At 41.5% G+C, this 22,832-nt stretch overlaps 4 protein-coding genes and 1 long non-coding RNA gene across 6 annotated transcripts; 1 reads left to right on the top strand and 4 right to left on the bottom strand.

The window, feature by feature from the left end:
* Window positions 1-561: 561 nt before the first annotated feature.
* On the bottom strand, window positions 562-3,169 carry LOC5516369. Its single transcript, XM_001636356.3, has 2 exons — window positions 3,043-3,169; window positions 562-2,729 (listed from the first exon to the last, which is right to left on the bottom strand). Exon 2 carries the CDS (start codon window positions 2,527-2,529, stop codon window positions 1,051-1,053), a length of 1,479 nt encoding a protein of 492 aa, XP_001636406.2. The 5' UTR covers window positions 2,530-2,729; window positions 3,043-3,169; the 3' UTR covers window positions 562-1,050.
* A 165-nt stretch (window positions 3,170-3,334) lies between these two features.
* On the top strand, window positions 3,335-9,176 carry LOC5516337 (leishmanolysin-like peptidase). Of its 2 annotated transcripts, XM_032386152.2 has the most exons (3): window positions 3,335-3,500; window positions 3,624-3,713; window positions 6,720-9,176. In XM_032386152.2, the coding sequence occupies exon 3, from the start codon at window positions 6,833-6,835 to the stop codon at window positions 8,795-8,797; it is 1,965 nt and encodes a 654-aa protein (XP_032242043.1). In that variant the 5' UTR covers window positions 3,335-3,500; window positions 3,624-3,713; window positions 6,720-6,832; the 3' UTR covers window positions 8,798-9,176. The 2 variants fall into 2 exon arrangements, with proteins under 2 accessions (XP_032242043.1, XP_032242042.1); XM_032386151.2 differs by lacking the exons at window positions 3,335-3,500; window positions 3,624-3,713 and adding an exon at window positions 3,970-5,687.
* On the bottom strand, window positions 9,171-10,854 carry LOC116620363. The gene has a single exon (XM_032386154.2). It carries the CDS (start codon window positions 10,732-10,734, stop codon window positions 9,259-9,261), a length of 1,476 nt encoding a protein of 491 aa, XP_032242045.1. The 5' UTR covers window positions 10,735-10,854; the 3' UTR covers window positions 9,171-9,258.
* Window positions 10,855-12,270: 1,416 nt separating this feature from the next.
* LOC125561977 lies at window positions 12,271-14,557 on the bottom strand. The gene is made up of 2 exons (XR_007307682.1): window positions 12,981-14,557; window positions 12,271-12,573 (listed from the first exon to the last, which is right to left on the bottom strand). It is a non-coding gene; the product is annotated as an uncharacterized LOC125561977 (long non-coding RNA).
* Window positions 14,558-14,684: 127 nt separating this feature from the next.
* On the bottom strand, window positions 14,685-20,829 carry LOC116620361. Its single transcript, XM_032386153.2, has 7 exons — window positions 19,934-20,829; window positions 19,216-19,445; window positions 17,935-18,058; window positions 17,456-17,857; window positions 17,359-17,387; window positions 17,203-17,290; window positions 14,685-16,958 (listed from the first exon to the last, which is right to left on the bottom strand). The coding sequence occupies exons 1-7, from the start codon at window positions 20,292-20,294 to the stop codon at window positions 16,429-16,431; spliced, it is 1,764 nt and encodes a 587-aa protein (XP_032242044.1). The 5' UTR covers window positions 20,295-20,829; the 3' UTR covers window positions 14,685-16,428.
* Window positions 20,830-22,832: the final 2,003 nt, after the last annotated feature.

The following is a 22,832-nucleotide window of genomic DNA, read 5'->3' as shown; positions in this document are numbered from 1 at the left end:
CACCCAAAAAAGATTTTTGGCGCTAGACAAGCTTTCGCTTTGCAAAAATTTGTTTGCATACGAATCACAGTGACGCCGGCCCAGGACCCCGAGCTGCGTAAAATAAAATTCAGAAAATAATTGGATCCACTAACGTTGGATCAAAGTCTCTTCCCATTTACTATACTTTTCGAGGGGAGAAAAAAAAAACAGGATATATTTTTAGATGGATTCTCGTCACAGGTCACGTGATTGTTACGTGATTGACCTTATATTTTATGTTGCGTCTTCATCTTGGGTCTTATGTTTGTCCTTATATTTTATGTTGCGTCTTCATCTTGGGTCTTCTGTTTGTCCTTATATTTTATGTCGCGTCTTCATCGTGGGTCTTATGTTTGTCCTTATATTTTATGTCGCGTCTTCATCTTGGATCTTCTGTTTGTCCTTATATTTTATGTCGCGTCTTCATCTTGGGTTTTATGTTTGTCCTTATATCTAATGTCGCGTCTTCATCTTGGGACTTATGTTTGTCCTTATATCTTATGTCGCGTCTCCACCTTGGGTCTTCTGTTTGTCCTTATATTTTATGTCGCGTCTTCATCTTGGGTCTTCTGTTTGTCCTTATATTTTATGTCGCGTCTTCATCTTGGGTCTAATGTTTGTCCTTATATTTTATGTCGCGTCTTCATCTTGGGTCTAATGTTTGTTCTTATATTTTATGTCGCGTCTTCAACCTGTAAGTTACCTGGTCACCCTCTGCTCTACAGTCTGTATGTAGTTTTACTAATTTAATACGCGCATTGTAAAAGCAGAGGTGAAATTGCCATAAAAAAAGCTGCTTTAATCTTCTTAATTTCCACTCGATAAAATCTGGCTATAACTAGACGTTTTTGAATTTTGCTGAACGAAAGCAACAATAACATTAAAAAACATGGTCCCTGTTCGATTACCCAAATGGCAATGTGCTTCAGGTTTGTTTGTTTAGTTGCGTCTCGTTGATCTGTTCGTCACTTATCGTAAGGTGTAGTACGTTGTCAGTCAGATGCGCGCGCATCATGCCTTACTAGCATCTCAACCTTCCTTGTGTAGAGCACGTGACGTGTCGAGCCACGTGACCGCGAAGAATGGCTTGTGTAAAAGCTTTCCCCTCCATCGCTTATGTTTGCGAAGCCTATTGATATACATGCTGAAAGTCGAGTAATACGAGCCAACGAAAAACTCCGCGTTCGCGCAGATCAGCTGCTCGGTGAATCCCAAGATTTCCTGGTCAAAGACCCTAGTATGTGACGTCACCCTAAGGCCACTCCCCAGGGGGGCAATAAGATCCCGCGAAAACAAGAGCTCAAACCCCGCCTCCGCGAAGGGCTCAAACCAGTTTATGTCGGGTTCGTCTGTAGCGACATAAAGCATGCTCGTCTTGTTTTTAATTTGTCGTTTTTCGAGCAAGTTTAGCCAATACTTTTGTGTGTTTTCTTGAGCAGAAGGGTGGTCAGTTCTGCGGACGTGGATGCAGCTAAAGTGATGACCAAGTCTCTTTAGGTTCGCCGATACTCGACGCCTTATTTCTGGCGCAAAACTCACGTAATTAATTATCCATCTGTGACTATCCACTACCCTATTTCGGTCCAGAAAAATCATTTCTCTAAAAAACATAGAACCCTCTTCAAAATAAATAATATCTTCATTCCTTTCTAAAAGCTCGTCGAGAATTCCCCAGAAAGGCAAAGTGGTGTTGCCCCGCTCGTACCTCTCAAGGTCTGACTTGCAGCTTTTGCGGTATTTGGGTAATTCGACAGCGGGTATCTGTTCTTGCGCATGCTCTTTGAGTACCTCCCAGCTGAGTCTGTCATGCGCAGGAGGCAGCTTGTCGACCCAGACCCCCACGAGCCCGTTATGGCAGACTCGGTACCAGGACATGTGTTGGTAGCTGTGTACGAACTCTTCATGACTGGTGGTGACCTCTTTGATGGTCAGCAGACGTGACAATCGATTAAGGTCGATCACCTTAGATAGTGGGAGGAGGTTTTCTTTGGCAATGGCGTTGTAAATACCATAACCAGTAGGGTACGGTGGGTTGTGTCTTACACGAAGTATCTCCTTATGTGGGGCTAAAGGCTGCACGAGCAAGACTCTGTTTAAAAGCTTCGCAATAATGACAGCATTCTCAAAGGCGATCCTCTGATTATTCCACCCCCCTCCAGGCGGTTGATAGCTGAGGTATTTCAAAGCGCGTCCTTCCCCGCACACAGATCGCCCATTCCGGGTCACTTCGTTTTCCTTATTACACCGTCTGTCCCGTACGAAGTGGGACTCCCGCGGAATCCTGAGAATCATAAGTAAAATAAACCCAGCACAAACGAGAACGCATGGCGCAAGCTTGTAGAGGCGCCGCGAATTTGTGTAGACACGTACCAAGTTGAGCATTCGCCGGTAGCTGACCCCGGGGAATATCTCCATCCATGTGGGTAATTGGTTCCCTGGAATGTAATGGAGATCACGGGAGCTCGAGCGCAACGGAAGACTGCTTGGGCGCCTGATTTGTTGATCCATTCGAATAAGGAGCTGACCCGTGTTCGATTGCACCAAGAATACTTGAAAGATGAACTAATGATGGATGACCAGTGGACAATTCTTAGCTTATGATGCGTGACAACTGAGACCGAGGACACAGATGCCCTTAAATCGCCTTAAGTCCGTCTACCCTTTCAAAAGACCACATAGTCAACAAACCATGAAGTATGCCAGTTCTCCTGCAAGGCAATGTTATGGTTTATTGACGGTTTGTTTTATTTTAAGCCACTTATGAGCTGCTAGGAAGTCAATTTCAATTTCATGGTTGTCGTCACGGACTGCTGGAGCGTGTGCGTGTACAGGTATCTGTAAACACAGGCATCCCATCGGGTCACTGCGCTCTTTATACAGCTTACAGCATGTGTCCTGGGAAAATGATCTCACGATAGCGCAGATGGAAACGTTCGTGTATTAGGCTTAACCCCCCCCCCCCCCCCCTAAAATAGTAATAATACAAGAATGAAATAATAATAACAATAATAATGCTCTCACTTTAAATATCTTGGTGTTCAAAGCATCTAATTCCCTCATATTTCAACAATCGATATCCGTACTCTCTTCCATGAAAACATTATTGCACATCTGCTTAGCATTTTAAACAACAGACTTGTGCCTATCGCCAAATAAGGAATTTGATATCCCGTAACGCTCCCGTTCCTAACGGAACGCTGAATGACATAGGATACCGTAACTTCAGGCCAGCGGTTGCATAACTCTTGTTTCGAGGCTGTCCCGTGATCGTCCCGTAGTTTGCGGGTCACTGGATGATCTCATCTGACAAAATATGAAGGGGACTGCGAGGACATGGTTTTCTGTGCCTCCCTGAATCTGTGCTTCGCGCTTTTCGTCCTTTTCTTCACTATCATCATCACTCTGGGTTGCTGTTCGTGCTGGTTCGATTACTATTCTATGGCTTCGCGTGAGCGCAAAAGCAAAGACAAAGATACTTGGTAAGCTACGCAATGGGAGGACCGTTAGACTAATTGACATTATTCAGCCGATACCCGTTTATCAGTAACCTTACATGTCGTTTACTCGTTACATGTTGTGTTTCTCTGTGATTCTTCGTACAGCCAAGTCAAGATCGAGCACTGACGAGCCTTTAAGTGCTTACGAGACAAGGTGGAGAGATCTCTATCCAGTAAGCAGTCGGCACTTGCCTGGTGAGTGTGTTGTGTGTCACGTCAAAACATTGATGTTGCTTGGCCTCCACTAGGAGAGGCCAAACATTACAAATAATGTAATATAGTTTATGTATACATCATACAAAATCTATTCTTCCTACTGAGGGTATATCTTGGGAAGCTTTTCGCGGAAATTTGACAAATTTTGCTTTGATTTATGGTACATTATTTTTGGTTTAATTTTTCATGTTTCATTTAAAATTTTCAAAATTTTTGTGGTAGAGGTATTCATGAAAAGTTTTGAAATACATGAGCTTGATGAGTGTATCTACTGAATATATTTTAGCGTGCTATATTTCTGTGCTTCTATGAGGCTTCTTGCCTGTCGCGGTATTTAGCAAGTGGTGTTGTGTGTAAATGTGCTTGGGTGAGTACACCCCAATGAAACACCTGTCATCCCTCAGCAATAGAGAGCTTACAGTACCAGTTACTTACGGGGGGAGGGGTGGTAAGATAATTACATCAAAATATGGTCCTGGATTCGTGCAAACAGGTAACTTGGCCATCACAGTTTGGATGTCACTTGGAAAATCATCTGGATTAGCACTCATGTTATTCTCTTTCCACTCCAAAATTAATTATAATTGCTTGATAGTTGCTGATAAGAAAATACATGATAATGTATAGCAAGCGATTTTTAGGCCCAAAACGACTTTTCTTGCCAAACCTGTGATTTGTAGGGCCTTGATTACGAGAAACGAAATGAAAGCTGCGGCGTTTAAACGAGTATGAAACGGATAATGTATGGCTATAGGACAAAGTGAAATGCGTGACTAAGCCTGTGGTAGAGCAGTAAAATGCGTGATTATAGAACAAAGTGGAATGGATGACTATGGTACAGCAGTGAAATTCGTGATTATAGAACAAAGTGGAATGGATGACTATGGTACTGCAGTAGAATGCATAATTATAGAACAAAGTGGAATGCGTGACTATGGGAGAGCAGTAGAATGCGTGATAATATAACAAAGTGGAATGCGTGACTATGGAAGAGCAGTAGAATGCGTGATAATATAACAAAGTGGAATGCGTGACTATGGAAGAGCAGTAGAATGCGTGATAATATAACAAAGCTGGACGAACTACTTCATGAAAAACGTTGTTAGGGAACGGCGAAGAACGTGAGCCCACGACCAAAAGGTGCTTCGCTTATGGGTAATAATTATTCATAAGTAATAGGGATAATACGAAGATGTCTAGATCCATACATTAGTAAGATTTATGAATATCTATGCTGCATTTAGTAAAAATGAAGAATGTGCGACTAAAGTATATGATTCGAATCCGTACCATTGCAAGAATAGTGGGATGCGTGACATTGTAAGAATAGTGGGATGCGTGACATTGTAAGAATAGTGGGATGCGTGACATTGTAAGAATAGTGGGATGCGTGACATTGCAAGAATAGTGGGATGCGTGACATTGCAAGAATAGTGGGATGCGTGACATTGCAAGAACAGTGGGATGCGTGAAACATTTCGAATCTCACTTGCGCTTTGTACGTTTGTGCTTTCGCAAAGACTATTCGGTGGCATAATAAAACTAACATTTTGCGTTCAAATATTGCGCCAGGTTACAGTATACTTTTTGGTTTGAGCAGTGATTTGAAAACTAATGAGGTCGAAATATAGTTCTTCGGCAACCTTTATTTATTGGACATTTTCATTTCAGATAGGCAGTACTTATAAAAAATGGATAGCGACTCATTCGATTTCATTTGCCCTTTGACTCGAGTCACGTGACCTGACACTACCTGTCCGCATGTCAGCTGTTTATGTCATCGCGTCACTGGTCACGTGATGAGGACCCGTATGAGCCAGAAGCCTGTCTTTTTGCCACCAGAAATGTTTTTACCTTTTAGAAACGATAACATTTGACACGCCTGGTCGGTTTCTCCCCGTATAATGCTTGTGAATCTTTAGGAATCATCTTTATTTGTCATGTCTTCTCGAGGTAAGCTCATATAAAACGCTGCCATTTTTTTTTATTTATTCTGAAATCCTGTTAGAATCAAGAACATGTAAACGATTTCTGGTATTGTGGTTGTTTGTTTTATGACTTGAGTTTTTTATGAAGTCCTAACGTAATATTGCTTGACACCTTATAATTCTGTTTTGACCATTGCCATTATTCGAAAATTTACCAGTATCTAACATCCAACATCTACTCTGCGACTGTAAAAGATAATATTAAATGTCAATTACGACGTGACAAAACACAACTTTTATCGCAAACTCAAACAATCATTTATGATGTGGCGAGCTATGATAATAAGTCTGAATAGGATAACTGGTAAGCCCAGTACTTCATGTGGAGCTTTTATAAGCAAATTCGTAGTTTCGCAGAATTCCAAATCCTTGAATCGTCTGGATATAGCGAGTAGTCTATCAGCCATCTAAACCAATTCAAACTTTAAACTGTTGCTTCAAGACGTCAAATGCGCACAGCATTACAATTATTGAAGATGGTTTGATTGACAGCGTGTTATCCCCAGATAACGAGGCGGGAATTCTTAATTCTGGGCTGTCACAAAACTATGTATTCGGCTGTTACATTTGTTTTCGTTTCGTTGTCTATGAGTTTGTTACCTAGCAACGCTATGTTCAGCCATACTCCAAAAAGTCCTCCGACAGTGCGGTAGTGTTTCAGTTGGCATAGATATTCACATATCCTTTTTCAAATAAACGTTAGAAGTGTTTGACCCGAAACTTAGCTACATTATTCAAAACTCTACTCCACGGCCCCATTATGTTATATCATAGCCGTAGCAGCCTCGAATTATTAGGGGGGGGGGGGGGGGGGCGATACGGAAACATTAAGAAAACAATGGGGATCACAGCCACGCCCTTTATGGTCATTTCCTAATAATTTTTAAAAACAATTTTTTTTTGGGGGGGGGGGGGGGTACCCGCCCCCAGTGCCCCATCCCCTGCTACGGCCTTGATATTGTTCTTATGTCATCTGAAAATCACATTTATATTTCAGTGCACTTGGATGCTCCTTCTACCTACAATTCAAAACACCCAGGAAAAGGTCTTGCGAGATTGTCAAATAAGCTGATCAAGTGTTCGAGTCTGCTGATAACGTGCGCGCTGGTGATGGTGGTACCTTGTGCTTCGGCGCATCACTGGATCCCGCGTAAACACGAGATGGGTCACAATGTACGCACAGGACATGCGCACAGCAAGCACCCAATCAACCAGCCGCTCAGATTTGAGGTCGTCTACGATGAAAGCATCGAGAGTCTCAGCGCAGAGAAGAATCAACTAGTCACAGAAAAACTAATCCCTGAAGCTGTACACTACTTTCATTACACGTTCAGCGTGCGGCCGATAAAGATACCCATTAAGCTACAGAGGACTTGTAAAAACAATGCGTATTTCCTTAAAGACGAAACAGGGACAAAGCTAGGGGATGTTCAGTATTGCAAGGAGGAGTGCGTGACCACGAGGTGTGGCCCTGTCACGGTGCCCGCACGCCATCTTGATCAGTGCCGCGTGTGTGACGCAAGGGGACTCGAGTGTGTCCGGATGCCTGGGGACGAATGGGCGTCTGGTCCAGGTATCACCAGAAGAGACTTTGTGTTGTACGTGTCGTCAATACAGACGTCTCACTGCTCCGTCGCTAACGCCGTCGCCTACGCCTCCTACTGTCAACAAGAACACATGCTGGACCGTCCGGTGGCCGGGTTCGCTAATCTGTGTCCGGACAGGCTGGACACGGACCCTCGACATTACTCGAATTTGATCTCTACGGTCAAGCATGAGGTGTACCACGCCCTTGGGTTCAGCGCGGGTTTATACGCGTTCTACCGGGACAAACAAGGCGCACCCCTCACCCAACGGAGAAAGCACGGTCTGCCCGTGTACAATGACAAAACTAACCTATATCAATGGAGTAACAAGGTCGTTAAAAAAGTCACGCGCAAGAAGTGGCAGGTTCGTCACGGTCATGTCACGCACTCCGTTTCTATGATTGTCACGCCCCGTGTTGTGCGGGTAGCGAGGGAGCACTTCAACTGCGCGACTCTCGAGGGGGCGGAGATTGAAAACCAGGGAGGGACTGGTACCGAGCTTACACACTGGGAAAAGCGACTGTTTGAGAACGAGGCGATGACGGGGACGTATACCCAGAACCCGGTCTTCTCACGGTTGACTTTGGCCCTAATGGAGGACACGGGCTGGTACAAAGCGAACTACAGCATGGCGGAGACTCTAGACTGGGGCAGGAACCTCGGCTGCGTGTTCGCTAAGGAAAGCTGCCGCACGTGGATGCAGAGTCACGTGGCCCATAACAAGTCCTCGGAGCCATTCTGTTACACCCTGAAACAAGCGCCACTACGCATGCGCTGTACACATAGCAAACTCTCCATCGCACTCTGTAATCTGCGCAAATACCCCCAGCCTCTCCCCCCAGAGTACCAATACTTTAGCCACCTGCCCAAAGAGAGCTCACGTAAGACGCGAGAGGCGGTATTCGCAGACACGGACTCGTACGGCGGCGCTGTACCACTCGCTGATTACTGCCCTTTCTATCAAAAATTTACTCTGACGGGCATGGACGGGACAAAGAGAGAGACCACGTGTACAGTCTCAGAAAATGGTCCGCCCGCACATGGCAACTACGCCCTGGAGAGCTACGGTGCCACTTCGAGGTGTTTCGAGCAGGGTCGCCCCTGGCAAGCGAAGAGGGGGCTGCTGACGCGCACGATGTTGGACTGGGGAAGCGGTTGCTATAGATACCGTTGCAAGGACGGTATTAAGATAGACATCGGTAATCAGACCTACTCCTGCTATAAGGCTGGTCAGCGCATTGAGGTGCGAGGCGTGCTCAGGAACTGGAATGTCAGCGGTTCACTTGTTTGCCCGCCATGCAGGGTGTTCTGCGGGGACACCACAGGGTGCCCGATGGAGTACACGACTAGCGAGCTGGAGCTGACCTTGGATGGTAGTCAGGGCTCGGCCAGCGGCCTCCACCTATCCGCGAGTGCGCTTATCTTAAGCCTTTTATCTCACGCTCTCCTTTTATCTCACGATCTCAGTGCTCTGTCACGCAACATATGAACCGACGCCGACGAGAGCTACGTGAGCTACGGTTAAGATGCATCATGTTTTAGGAATTAAAAAAATTCAAAATTTTAGGAATTCTAGTAAACATGCGTGAATTAAAGCGTTTTCTAAAGAGATAGATTCGAATACGTGCGTTATACGCAAACCAAAAACGATGCATAAGGGTAAGAACAGACTATTTGAAAAGGAATTAGAGCTGTTTTAGGATTTTTTTTTTTGGGGGATGATGCATCTTTGCCACTTGCTATTTCTACATTTCGCGAAATGTCTTTTTTGTAACAATTTTGTAATAAAAAAGGTTTTTTATAAAAAAAATGGGTTGTCATTCGTCTTAACAAGGATCTAAATGGAAAATAAAAAAATGCAGTTAACACTCATGTGTGTCTTTATGCAGTGAACAAATAGTATGAAAAAATCAATAGTATTGCTACATTTTTAGATATCCTGACAGGAATTTATATTTTTCTCTTTTTACAGTCGGAAAGGATAGGTCTACAAGTGGCGTTTTTCAGCCGAATTTGCATCGTCTTGCAAATCCTACAGAACATCACTCTTAGTCCATCACTTTCGGGCTTCGTTGTTGCCTCCTCTTTTCTTTCAGCCATATAAGGCCTTTTTATAGTATGCCCCGCCCACTTGACGCTAATGTGATCGATCAGTAAATCGTCCATACGCCGCGCTTCGTGGAGTCGTGCTCGCTGGGTTGCGAAGGTGTCCATCGGGCCTTCGTACAGTATCGCAAATTTGCACAGTAGTTCTCCTAAGAGTTTCCTGACGTCGTACTTTATATGTTCGCTGATTCCCTCAGGGATGATATCCTTAGGAGAGTAAAGCTCATACCCAAGGTCCATAAAGCCTTTCAGGTCTCGCAAGTCCACCTGGCTGGAGCCTATGTAGAGCCTATTAGATATAGAGCGGAATTTACGCTTCTCCATTTCTCTGAGTCGGTAGCGAATGTTATTATTAAATACATCGGGGTTTTTGCTTGGTGCTATGAACACTGCATTGTAAGGTTTTCTTATGTTTTCTGCCATTTGTGACATTCTTTTCAACAAGTATGGGGAGAACCTAATAAAATCGGACACCCACTTTTGGGCTTGAGCAGTTCGCTTTTTCGAGAGGAATCGCAATTCCCTGGTAGCGAGCGAGCCTCCTCGGAAATAGATCAAGTCTTCACCATGAAAAGCAAGCTCCGTGAGGATTCCACGGAGTAACGGAGCGCTATTCTTAACACTGTCAACCATTTCAAGCTCTTGTTCGCACACAGGCTCAACTCCACTAAAGAAGGTCTTAAGAGGAAGAAATGTTTGCTTTTGTAGGATATTCCAGGCGCGAGAATTTTCTGGCGATGGAATGAAATCCAGCCAAAACCCTAAGGCACTTTTGTGGCATACACTATGCCATGTCAGATTCTTGTAATTTTCCAGGAATTGCGCGTGTGATGTTTGGATAGGATTCACTCGAATCAAATGAGAAAGCCGGCTTAAGTCGATAACAGCTGATATCGGGACAAGGAACTTGGTGTTTATCAGTTTAAAAACTTCAGAATCACTCTTTAAATCTTCACGCACATGTTTTCTAAGCCGTTTACTCTCTAGCTCGCTGAACAGCGGTTGTGCAAGTAGCGTGCGATTGAGTAATGCCGCGATTATGACTGCGTTCTGAAACGCCAACAGCTGATCACTCCAGCTACCAACCGGCGGCTCGTAAGACATGAACCTCTCCTTCCTGTGCCGTTTAAAGTGGAAACCATCGTCGTTGAATTCAAGCGAGAGAATAAATCTTCTTCGGTTACCAACAGAAGTCCGCGTGCTACTAAGTCCTGGGAAGAGCCGGTCAGGTCGATAGATCAGCGCCAGTGATATAATCCCGAGAACTACTAAGATAAATCCATCCAAAGCCCGCCTTAATGTGAGCAATGTCACTTGCATTTGAACCACCGATTGTCACCTTCCCATTCATACTTTTAACCGTTGACGAATGCTCTGTAAATAATGTCCCATGTCGCCATTATTTTCTTGTTTAGACAGAAACTTCTCAACGGGATAATTTCCCAATGATTGAGGCGATCGCTGATTGGCTGCATGTCATAATTGTTACGTAAACTGGTAAGGGGCGTGGGGTTCTGATTGGCTGAGTGTTGGACAGCTTATTTACTGATGATGTGCGCTCAAAGGTGCGATACCTGTTATAGCGGAGAAACGACAGAAAAACTTACAATTCAATTGTCAAATTAATCAACAATAGTTATGAAATCAACAAAAGATTATAACTTTTACTAAATTTTTTAACAGTGTGCCTGTAATTTTCTTGGACAAGAAAGCTTCGCGTCCTTTATTTAAAACCCCTGGCCTTCCATGTTAGACATGCATAAAACACATAACCTTTAAACGAGAGGTTTTGATTTTTATCGATCTAACCACAAGGACCATATTTCTGCAAAAGGCATGCAAAATTCGGAGTGTTTTCCTTTGGCTCCGTACTCCGTCTCGCGGTCCATCGCCTAATCTCAAGTAGTGAGCTTATCCTAGCAACGTAAAAGGAAACAGAAATGGTCCAGCTATTCCGATGTCGAAGCTGAAAAGTGGCAATCCTTAGTAAGTCAGAACATACAGTTTAATGGAGCACAGGTGTGTTGAGGTATTAAGCGATCACTGCTAAGTGAGCTGATCTTGTCACAAGGATCTTTGGCTACACTGGATTTCTAAGAGACCGGGATCTTGTTAAAACTAGATTTAATCACGACTTGCCCGACGGTTAATTCTGAATATTTTTAAATCGCTCATATCAACATAGACTCCTCCGTAACCCATATAAGCTCAAACAATTATATATAAGCTCTAGCAATGATATATATAAGCTCTAGCAATGATATATAAGCTCTAGCAATGATATATAAGCTCTAGCAATGATATATATAAGCTCTAGCAATGATATATATAAGCTCTAGCAATGATATATATAAGCTCTAGCAATGATATATAAGCTCTAGCAATGATATATAAGCTCTAGCAATAGATGTTTTTGAGGGATGGGCTGAATTTCACTGTGATTCAAGCAGATTGAGCTTTTGCTGCTGATACTTTTATTTCTTCCATATCGTTGCTGTTGTAATTGTGTATTTTTTTTCATTATTGAAAACTCCGCCTCACACGAAACTACAGGGCCTTTGAAGGTCATGTTACCCAGCGCTGCTTATCAATGAGACCACCTGCCCTTATTGCATACATAATGAGTGCATATCATTTGCTCTTTCCCGGACCCAAATGGATAATTGCACGGATACATACAGTATCATGTTTGGTTTGGCATTATCGCAAATGAATATCGAAATAAAAGTTCCTTTCTCGTATAAGTAGTTTTGATAAGGACAGATTTAAATTGCACTTGATATTTATAAACGCTTAAACGTTTTCTTGGATATCACAACATTGATCTTTACAGGAAGTATTGTCATTACTGCAATATTTTTTTTGTATCCGTTACTTTATTCTGTTTTTTCTTTTCGTTTATTTTTTCGTTTTGTTTTTGACGGATGTTTGATATCTTACCCATAAGAAATACTACAGAGATTATTTTAAGCTGATTTCCATTTTATTCCAAATTTCAATTGCATGAAAATTGGAGTAAAGCTAACAGTCTCTTTTCCGGCGTGTGCTTTTTTTCCTGTATTCCAGTTATCTCCTTCTCTCGACACTAACACGCATGGGTTCTGCACATTCCAGTCTTCTTGCCAGCCAACAAATAGCGTTCCTTGATTCCACTTCTACCTAAAACAAAAAACAGTTGCATACGTTTGGGCTTACTAGCGTCATGTACTTCTTATTTTTGATAACTCGCTGCACTGCATATCCTGCCGCATTTTGCTTAAAATACAAAAAGCAGCGTACAGGTCTAGCTAGAGGTGCTTGTGGGGCCCCGCTCAATCAACCTCAGCCACCAAAAAAGGTATTTTCATCTAGAAGAATCAAAGATCCGCGCTGGCTCAAATTCATATAACCCGAAATCCTAAGAGCTATATTTTCTAAGCAATTCTTTGTTTTCATTACATCGTTCTTCTCCCTTAACTCTAAAAAAAAAAAAAAAAAAAAACTCTAGGGGTTCGCCAAGGACCGATTATATTATATACATATGCTCTGGCCAGTCAAGGATGCTACGGCTGGTCTAATCATCTTACCGTGCTCGCCTGCCTCTTGGTGAAGGGGGGCCACAGTACGTGAATACTGGCGACTTCTTTGAAAGAAACCATAGTGACAGCCAGGAACACTGCTATAAGCAAAACTCCCTTCATCTTCTCTGAAAAGAACAAATCTACTGCGTCCTCTTATAATGAAAGATCGTACTTAACAAGTATTGTAGGCCTTTTATACCATCTCAAGCTTTTAATAGGACATTGTTCAATCAATCATTTTGGTAAGCCGATATTTGTAACGCATTATCCCGATGAATGCGGGATTTTAACAAGCGCTGTAACAGGCGTAAGGGCTTCCTGCTTCCCGGTAACAAGCTTCCGAGAATAGATCTTTTTGGCGAATCACTCCCACTCGCTCATGCGAACTAATTATTCTTTGTTAAATAGGGAAGTTTCACGGTCCAACACAGGTAGCCCAGGTTAACGGCGAGTGTAGAATGATCTAACAGAGTTGGGATGAGCGAACCTAAATACGTCACAAATCTGGTTAAAATAAATATCCTGAATTAATTTTTTTCTAACGAAGATAACAGTAGAAAAACACTGCTTGTTCGTTGGACTAAAATTGTATTAATTCCAAATTAATTGGATGTAAAGCCTCCAGTTTCCCTGCGAACCTCTAGGTGTTATATACATTTATTATACTCTTTCAACAACCCAACTGGGTTACCATGGGTGTTTTACTTTAATCATCAAAACCAACAACTTTTTGAAAGAACAAATTTTAATACAGCTTCTAATACATCCGTTCTTTGGGGAATCGGTTTAACTTCTTTGACAGCATGACAGGTGAAAAGGATTCCTATTTGGGGTTTCAGCTGCTTTTAAAAGCCAAAGTTATCTTTTAAAAATCATTCTTAAACATGACATTGCTTTGTGGGCCATGCCTGAAGGCACGCATTTGAAAGTTTCTGATGCTCATTGGCTGGCTGTCAAAAGGATCTAAAGGCTGTAAACTATTGTAGGGGATATTCCTGGATCCGGAGATACTGACAGGATCTATTTTCGAAATACCGCGTACTCTTAGATTTCCTATCTAACTTTTTAAAATGAATTGGTCGATTTAAAAACAATGTTTAATTGATTCAGCAGAAACACTTTTCAGATTAAAAATCCTTAGGCAAATAAAAGCACATTTAGTCTATTTTCTCTTGGTCTTGAATACAGCACTGAGCTTTATTTTTCTGTATGATGAGCTATGGTTCTCTTGGTAGACGCTGAATAAAATAGGTTGACGTAGCTACACTATTTGACCCTACAATCGGCGCCATTCAGATAGATTCCGGATATGATGTTGCCTATTTATGGACACCCTTGTTTATCTGCGGGAGAGGGGAAGTTCGAAAGTTTAAAGGTCTTTTATTGGGCTATCACATTTGTGATGTGGATGGAAATAGAAATAACCCCCCTTCCCATTTGGCTACTCTTCCCCTCCCCCTACAAAACCTAAATCCGCCCTTGGACATTCGCCCTCGGAGCACAGGAAATTAGGTTCTTAAAGTAAAAAATTAAATAAATAAAATAAGTAGCCGCTATTGCAAAGCGAACTTTGAAAGGTACAAAAAAATATAGTAGAAACTCTCTAGTTAGGGACACTTCGTTATCAGGAGATAAATGGAATATTTTTGGGAATATTTTAGTTACATAAATGGAATATTTTAGTTACATAAATTAACCACAAGACACGACGATTTGTGCAATTTTAATCGTGTCGTTTGTGAATTAATGACGCATAAATGTACTCGTAATTAATGACGCACAATGTACTCGTATTCTGAAAATTTTGAATAGAATGCTAGATTCAAGAAAACTACCCAGAAGCCCTGAAATCTGACATCGAGGCCGCCCGCCAAGTCGCAAGTTTTCATATTCGCACGTATCAGCACACGTCTCTTATAAATGGCAGTTATTTTCCTGCATCTGCAAGGACGCAAAGGCCTTCCAGGTAAGAACTCGCTAAATTAGATTTTAGTGGCGTGATCAAAATACAAAGGGCTTGCTGGCCCCTTCCATCTCGCAATGGAACGGAAGGAGACTTACGCGTGGGGTAAAAGGTTAAACTGGTTGATGTTGCCGCCGTTTGCACCGGGATTTATGTCACGTGCTCTCCCTGACTGAAACGCACTTTGAAACAGTGCCTCGATATTCCACAGGTAGCCCAAGCTCTCTGTTTCTTCCAATTGATGCTATTCCCAAGATAGATTTTTCTTTGAGAGGGACTTGGATACCGCCAAACGGTCGGCTTGAGTTTTTTTAACAACTTTTTTGAGTATTGACCCAAAAGGGTCGGCACGTTCTGGACCAAGTCCCATACAAATTGCTCTAATCCTGGTTTATTTGGTATTTTCTGGCATCACGTTGCACTGAGCCCCAGTGTAAGTTTCCTGGCTTCCAAAATTGAGTGTAACAATGAGCTATCCTCTACCTAGCAGTACGATTGTTGGATGATATGCGACAGGTTATGGGTATAAAATGAATTCCTTGGGGGGGAGGGGTAACGGTGTGAAACAAGAAATAAAAAAGACCTTTTCAACCTCGAGAACGACTGGAATCGCGAGGGAATGACTGCCCACTGGATACTAAAAGCATCCCCAATTACTTCCGCAAATATAGTGAAGTTTGTTATGTCCTTGTCCATAGATTTGGCCAGAGTAGGTGCCATTGTTGCCCTTGTGACCACAATTTTTTTTCCATTTTTGCCATATAACAGCCTTAGGGTTGCGTCCTAGGTACCTAACACTTACATAAAATATGTACTACATATCAGTAAATATAATTTAAATTATACTTATTTTGGATTTTAATGTAATCAGGAGTAAGAAGTGAGTAAAGCAGGCTTAACAAGAATACAAGGGAGGCCAGAAGAGATATTCCCATGGATTCTTTCTCTAAAATGTTTAGTCTTAATGCACCCGCACTATGTATTTACAGGGCGTCACTGGTATTCCTGGATTAGACGAGGTCGCGCAACAACTAATTTTAAAAGATCTTCGATTGCATATCATAATGTGTGATAAATAAGCCTTATCCATATTCCTATATAATATGCACAACTTTATGGGTTTTGTACATATTCACATGGATTGTGACGTGTGCGTGTAGAATGATAGATATTTAGATATTTACTACAATTACATTTGTCTACCTACTATCTGTAATTAATGCATTTCTTACTTAGGTAGTTTAGAGTGATAACAAATTTAATCCTCCTGTTCCTTTGACAAAAGCAATATAGAGATCTATAAAAAAATGATTCATATTTTATACAAGATTCCCTTCGTTATTTATCTTTTAAGCCTACAGTAACTGATGCTAAGGCGTTCATATAACATGTACTTATAGGTAAGGGTCTGATACTTTTTCCCTATTTTCCAAAAAAAAAGGAAATGCCCCAGACTTGGCTTGTTGACCTAAGACTAATGTCAGCATCTTTTTACTCATCCTTCCTGAGTGGCTCATAGACTGGATTAGCAGGGTTCACAAGGTCATTGTACACCCCGGACGCTCTTGGGTTGGACTCTATCACGTCAAGAGGGCTGTGGTAAACTGAATTCAGTTGCTCCGAGTCTGGTCCCTCGAGGACCCCGTATACAGGACCTTTTTTGGACTGCTCATCATTGACCCCTTCAGCTCCATCATGGTCAGAGTCTATCACGTCAAGAGGGCGATTGTAGATTGAATCCAATTCATCCGAGTTTGGTCCCTCGAGGACCCCGTATACGGGACCTTCCACAGGTTGAGGGTTTTGAGCACCTTCAGAATACATTCCCTCAAGTACTCCATAGGCAGGCGCAACACCGGGTTGGTCGTCGTGAGAACCCTTATTATTTGGTTCTTCTATGGCGCTATATATTGGTCCCTCGACATCCGGCGTAGATTGCGCCTCTCCCCTCTGCAAGTTCTGAAGTGTCAGTAGATTCCTGGTATCGCTATAAGGCTCGTTGTAAACACTTTCTATCGGCACTAGAACAAGAATAAAATGGAAATGCGACTTATCTATTCCAACTTTGTTTGGCTAATGTAATTGTAAGGTATTGAAATTTTAAAAGTATCTTAAAGGTGATAATTATCCTTCTTCAAAATATTACCGGGTAAAACCAGTAATATTTTGAAAAAAACAATTGAAGATTGAGATGTGCATTGTGCCAATTTCAAAAGCACAAAGACAACATAAAATATCTAAATATATTCTAAATCGATATCTTACTTCTTTTGTGCCTTTCTTGTGGTATGGGCAAGGCGTAGTTATTTTCGTCATGTGTAATGGCAAAGTTAAAGACACCATCGGAAGCCCTCTGTTGTGAAGAAACAAAAAGACGTCAATATCCATGCCTTTGCTATCAATACACAGATGGAAACTTACGGGCTGGTCGCTTCTTTCTTCTGCTGTGTCTGTAATATAAGTGGAGAATCAGTTTTAGAGAAAAAAAAGTACTTTGCAGATGGTAACCATCACATACCATTCAATCGTCTTCTTCTGTACCACAAGGCCGCTATGATAGCCAGGACAAGAAGTACAACAATAGCGGCGACGACCCCGGAGATGATGGCTGCCATGCCAGACTCGTCACGACCTTGATGCTGGACCCTGCCCCCTCGGTCATGCACTCCAGGCGTGGTGCTGGTGGTACTGGGTGAGGGTTTGATAGGGGTGGTGCTGGGTGAGGGTTTGATAGGGGTGGTGCTGGGTGAGGGTTTGATAGGGGTGGTACTGGGTGAGGGTTTGATAGGGGTGGTGCGTGTGGTTATGGATGTAAGTGGATGTCGAGTTGAAGATTGTGGTTGAAAAGTTGAAGGTTTTGTTGCGGTTTTTTGTGGTGATATTGTCAAGGTGATCGAGGATGGCAGGTCTGGCGCTGGGCCTGTTAAGAATGAGTTGAAATGAAATAGATCTGTCTATCCCGACTGACATAGCTTTTTTGTCTTCTAATAAACTCACATGTCACGCTGCCTTCCATTTTCACCATAAAGCATGCTGGAAGGGTCTCCTTTCGAAGGTAATAAATATACACGATGCGTATCACGTGACCTTGCAATGCTGATGGTCCTTCCAGACGCGTAAACTATGCAAGGAATAAATAAAAAGCGTGTCCATCTATAAAGATTGGATCAGTGATTAAGGTTACGGTGTTCGCTCGCTTGGCAACATGGAATGCCGAATCAAGGGGGTATGAAGAAGGAACATTTGGATACTTATGTGACATTGAGATTTTCACTGTAACTGTACTCATCAACACATATCCACTTGCCACACCGTGTTTTTGTTTAAGATTGTTTTTGCTACGCTGCAAGTCAAAGCTAGTGAATTGAGTAATGTCCAGGTAACATTGTTGGTCAGCGGTCTGTTGGTTGCTATAGGACAAATCAGATCGAAGTTCACACCGACCACCAGCCACTAGATCATCATGAAAAAAAAAACCATCAACAAGGCTTCTGCACGCTTACAGAAGATGATATGAAATTGCAGCGCTATCAATTCAAGCTAACCTACAAGAGAGGCCCTTTCGACATCTTTCGAAGTATTCCGCACAGAGATGGCGGACACACACAACAACAGAGCCAAATAAGGGAAAAGACAAGCAAAGATACAAGATTGGCGGCCTTACAGGACGTCATCATACATGGATGGCCAGAAGACAAAACATAACTGCAACATTCACTTCGGCCCTACTGGTGTCACAGGGACGAGCTGTCAATACAGAACGGCATAATCTACAAAGGCATACAAGATACATTTAGGCACTGCCTAAATTGTTGATATCTATCAATAAAGTACAACAATTGTGGTTTAGATATCCAAAAGCTGTTTTAAATTTTTGAAACTACCCCTCCCTCTGCCCCGCGAATTTTTTATCCACCTTCCGCTGCGGAGCGCATTATCCAAGACATTTTAAGACTTAGATTATCTTCTCAAATAGATGATGATGCTTAGAGTCATTCTTCAGGGACCATCAAGGAACACTGTAGAACGTTATAGTTAACCGTTAAAACATTGTTTGTTTTATTAAAAAGGGGGAGATGTTGATCAGCGGCAGACGCATCACTACACGAACGGATTCCGCCATGTTGGATTGGGAATAAAGGTTGAGCCACCCCAGTGCGCGTATTGCAAACTCGAAGCCCGTTTTTGTACATGATTTACGCATTTACGAAAGAGATTATCAGAAAACAAACGAGTACTTAAGGGCAATTGATCTCTAAATACGCGTAAAGAAATTACCTTATAGAAAATGAACGTTGACGGAGTTCCGATGTGTGGTTTGTTATCAAACTTGAACTCCTTCTTGTTTTCAAAGTCCTTGTAAGTACTATCGCATGTCAGCTGGCTTGATCTGTTTACAATTGGCCAATCGTATAACGCCTCAGTCAGGTTAACCGACTCACTGTCTCTCAAGACCTTCACGACAGCATTCTGGTCAATTTCGTGGGCCAATGTAAGATTTGTGCAGTCTGCAAGGCAACACACAACAACGTTATAGGAAAATGTCCGATTTGTATGATCTCGGAAATTGACATTCTGAAATAAGCCAAAAAATTCAAGCATTCACACGAGTCTCTAGATATTAATGCACTGCCTAGATAAAATGTACATAGAAAGGGCAAACTATTGTAGTTCTGTATACATCGAAGTGTGTACTTCGCATTTTTTCATTTCAATAATGAATTTGAAAATAAATTGGAAAAAAAAATAATTTACACGTTTTACATGAAACGAAATCAATCATTGTCAAAATGGAATATCAATCCTATTTACAAGCATTTTACGGCTATAGACTAATATCTTAACAAATGCAAGTATTAGGAAACTTGAAGCTTTTGCAGACAATTAAATATACATAATACGCTTCGATGACATGTTTATTGAAATAGTAGTTGTTCTCAATATTATCAAAAATATCCGGTCACCTATAATAGTATATTAAATGTTTCATATATACCTGATATTTCTCTAACCACCTTATTCTTCGTACACCTCCAAACGTTGTTGAAAAAGCCAAACGTCGCCGCTTCGTTCCTACATCGACATGTACACTCCACATTAGTGACTGGTCGAGCATTGTATTCCTGACACATCACCGTCTTATTCTCGTATCTCCCGCACCAGGACGGCGGTACGACAAACCTGTCCAGATTATCAGTTGCATTTCTTGTGATGGTGAAGTTTTCAGAGGAACACAGACCAACAAGAGAAACAAAGATTGTAGCACAAAAATCAAGTAGCTCCATGAGACAAGTGTTTGAATCGTATTCATGCGGAAGTATATAGCTTAGATAGCAAAACGACAAGTAATAAATCATTGGTTAAGTTCTAAATTCTCTAAATACTCTACAATCTGTTTCAGCTTGCCTCGTTCCCTGGCTTGTATTGGCTGAGCGGCTTGTCGGTAAATGACGTCACTTTTGATATGCCGAGGGTAACTGTTGTACGGGCGTTTAAGCATTAAATCACTCGAGTATAGTACGAACACACACGTATCTCACTGCTACTGAGATTATTTACTTTATCTGTGCCTGCTTTTATAAATTTTCGAAGCGCAAGAGTAAATTTAACGTGATATTTTGCGGGTCCATCCGGAACACACACGAAGTCTAATTTGTGAAGTATTTGTTGTTTAAGCCTGGTTTCCATATGGTCGTAACAGTCGTACTTATTCGATATCGTTATTGGTTAAAATTTGAAATAAGTCCTGTTCTTTACGATTTATTCTCACCGTAAATGCGGCGTCTAAGCGAGCAAATACAGTTACAGTTACAAAAACACAATAGCACCAGCTTCGTAGCCTAGTGGTCGTCTGGACTCGTCACGCTCGTGTTAGCCACCGCGGTGATCCTAGTTCTCAGTTTCTAGTCATTTCCTAAACGGGGTCAGAGGGGGGGGGGGGGGTACTTCATAAAGAAATGCTAAAATGGTATAAATACCTCATTTACCGAGTAAAATCAGCTAGCATCGATAGAAAGGCATTATAAATATGATTTATAAAACTATTTACAGCATTTTTTGTCATTTTTGTGAATTCTAGACTAATGTCTAGTAGTGTCTAGACATTGACTAGACTTGTCTGGTTTCTAGTTTAGACGATTGCAATTTCCTATCTAATACACAAGGAAATAGCTCTAATGTGGCTACAAGAGGAAGAATATCATGTGTTTCTATAACGTTTCTATACCGATTTAGCGCTTTTTTATTAATCACGCGCTTGGCTAAGTGACCGGGATATAATTTGAATCATCCGAAAAAATGGGAATTTAAATTTATCAAAATTCGTAGAGATTTGCATTATTTTTGAGACCAGTTTCTAATCGGTTTCTACTTGTGACCGGAAGTAGAAACTTGTTCCTTATTATAAAAAAATACTTTCAAACCTTTCACTGGCACTTAAATGCACAACACAACACAACACAACACAACACAACACAACACAACACAACACAAAGTATAATACAACTGAGTAAAAAAAAATTCATCAGGGGTACAAATTTGGATTTGTTTGTACAAATAAGATCGCCTTTTGATTGTTTTGCACTAGTAATAACTTAAACAGAAATTTAGCATAAATCCGCTAAAAAGCGCAAAAATCGATGTTAAAAAATAATTCTATACAGAAAATAGATAATCTCGATGTTTTTTGTTATTGAAAAAATACCTCCCCTCAACATTAGGAAGGAGTTTTAGGAACCATAATCACCGCGGTGTGTTAGCCCCATCAAACGCCATATAGCGCCGTGACGAGTCCAAGGCGACCGCGAATAACACACGTGTAGAAATTGTTAAATAAAAAGGTAATACGTTCGTAGTATGATATGACAAATAAACAAAGTTGTAAAACACTAGACACTTGCTTGATCTGTGATAACCATGTGTTGGGAACACATGATCATGATTAGGACACGATTTGCTTTGCCTCCAAAGAGTGCTTTTTAAGAGTTACAATTCTTGTTTCTTAACTCTCTGTTGGCCATTGCATTTTCTTACCACTTAATCAGTATTTTTTCCAGAAGAATATGCAAACTGCGTGTTGTTTGTCATCATATAGCTATTTTTAGAACGCTCCTTGTTCTTTATATATTGGCCTTGCAACGCTGATAGCGAGAAACCATTATAAGCTACACATCATTAGATGTAATGTAGGCCATGGGTCAGTGCTAACATGTCTCAGCACTTAAAGGGGTTCATTTGGTAAAATAAATAGCATCATCACCAGCCACGTTATTTTCATTATATTAATTAACCATTTTTGTAAAAAAGCATTAGCAGAATGAAAAATAGAGTCGATTTTTGATATTCGATGATATCTTATTTAGTAGGTTGTAAAGGTGGGAACTTTGAAAGTCTTTCCTGCGTTATTTATGACTGTTTCTCTTTTTCCTATACAATCAATGCCTTCCGCACGCATTACATGTGATCACCTCAATTCACATTATTTCCACGTCACTTTAATTTCGCAATGTTCAATATTGTTATGTTTATTCACAAATATAAACTGTTACCAAATCAGCAACCCAATATCGCGAGATTTTAACGTGTCACGAAATTTGTACTCCCTCATATTTGGTATAAGGGAATGTGCCGCCCTTTAGGGTAGGGTTTTGGGGCTCTTGCGGTCTACGGTAGGGTATCTTTTTTTCGCTTGTCGGTCTATGGTAGGGTATCTTTTTTTCGCTTGTCGGTCTATGGTAGGGTATCTTTTTTTTCGCTTGTCGGTCTATGGTAGGGTATCTTTTTTTCGCTTGTCGGTCTACGGTAGGGTATCTTTTTTTCGCTTGTCGGTCTATGGTAGGGTATCTTTTTTTCGCTTGTCGGTCTATGGTAGGGTATCTTTTTTTCGCTTGTCGGTC

This window comes from Nematostella vectensis, chromosome 1, assembly GCF_932526225.1.
Source record: "Nematostella vectensis chromosome 1, jaNemVect1.1, whole genome shotgun sequence".
Classification (NCBI taxonomy): Eukaryota; Metazoa; Cnidaria; class Anthozoa; order Actiniaria; family Edwardsiidae; genus Nematostella; species Nematostella vectensis.
This window is presented reverse-complemented; position numbering and strand designations above follow the sequence as displayed.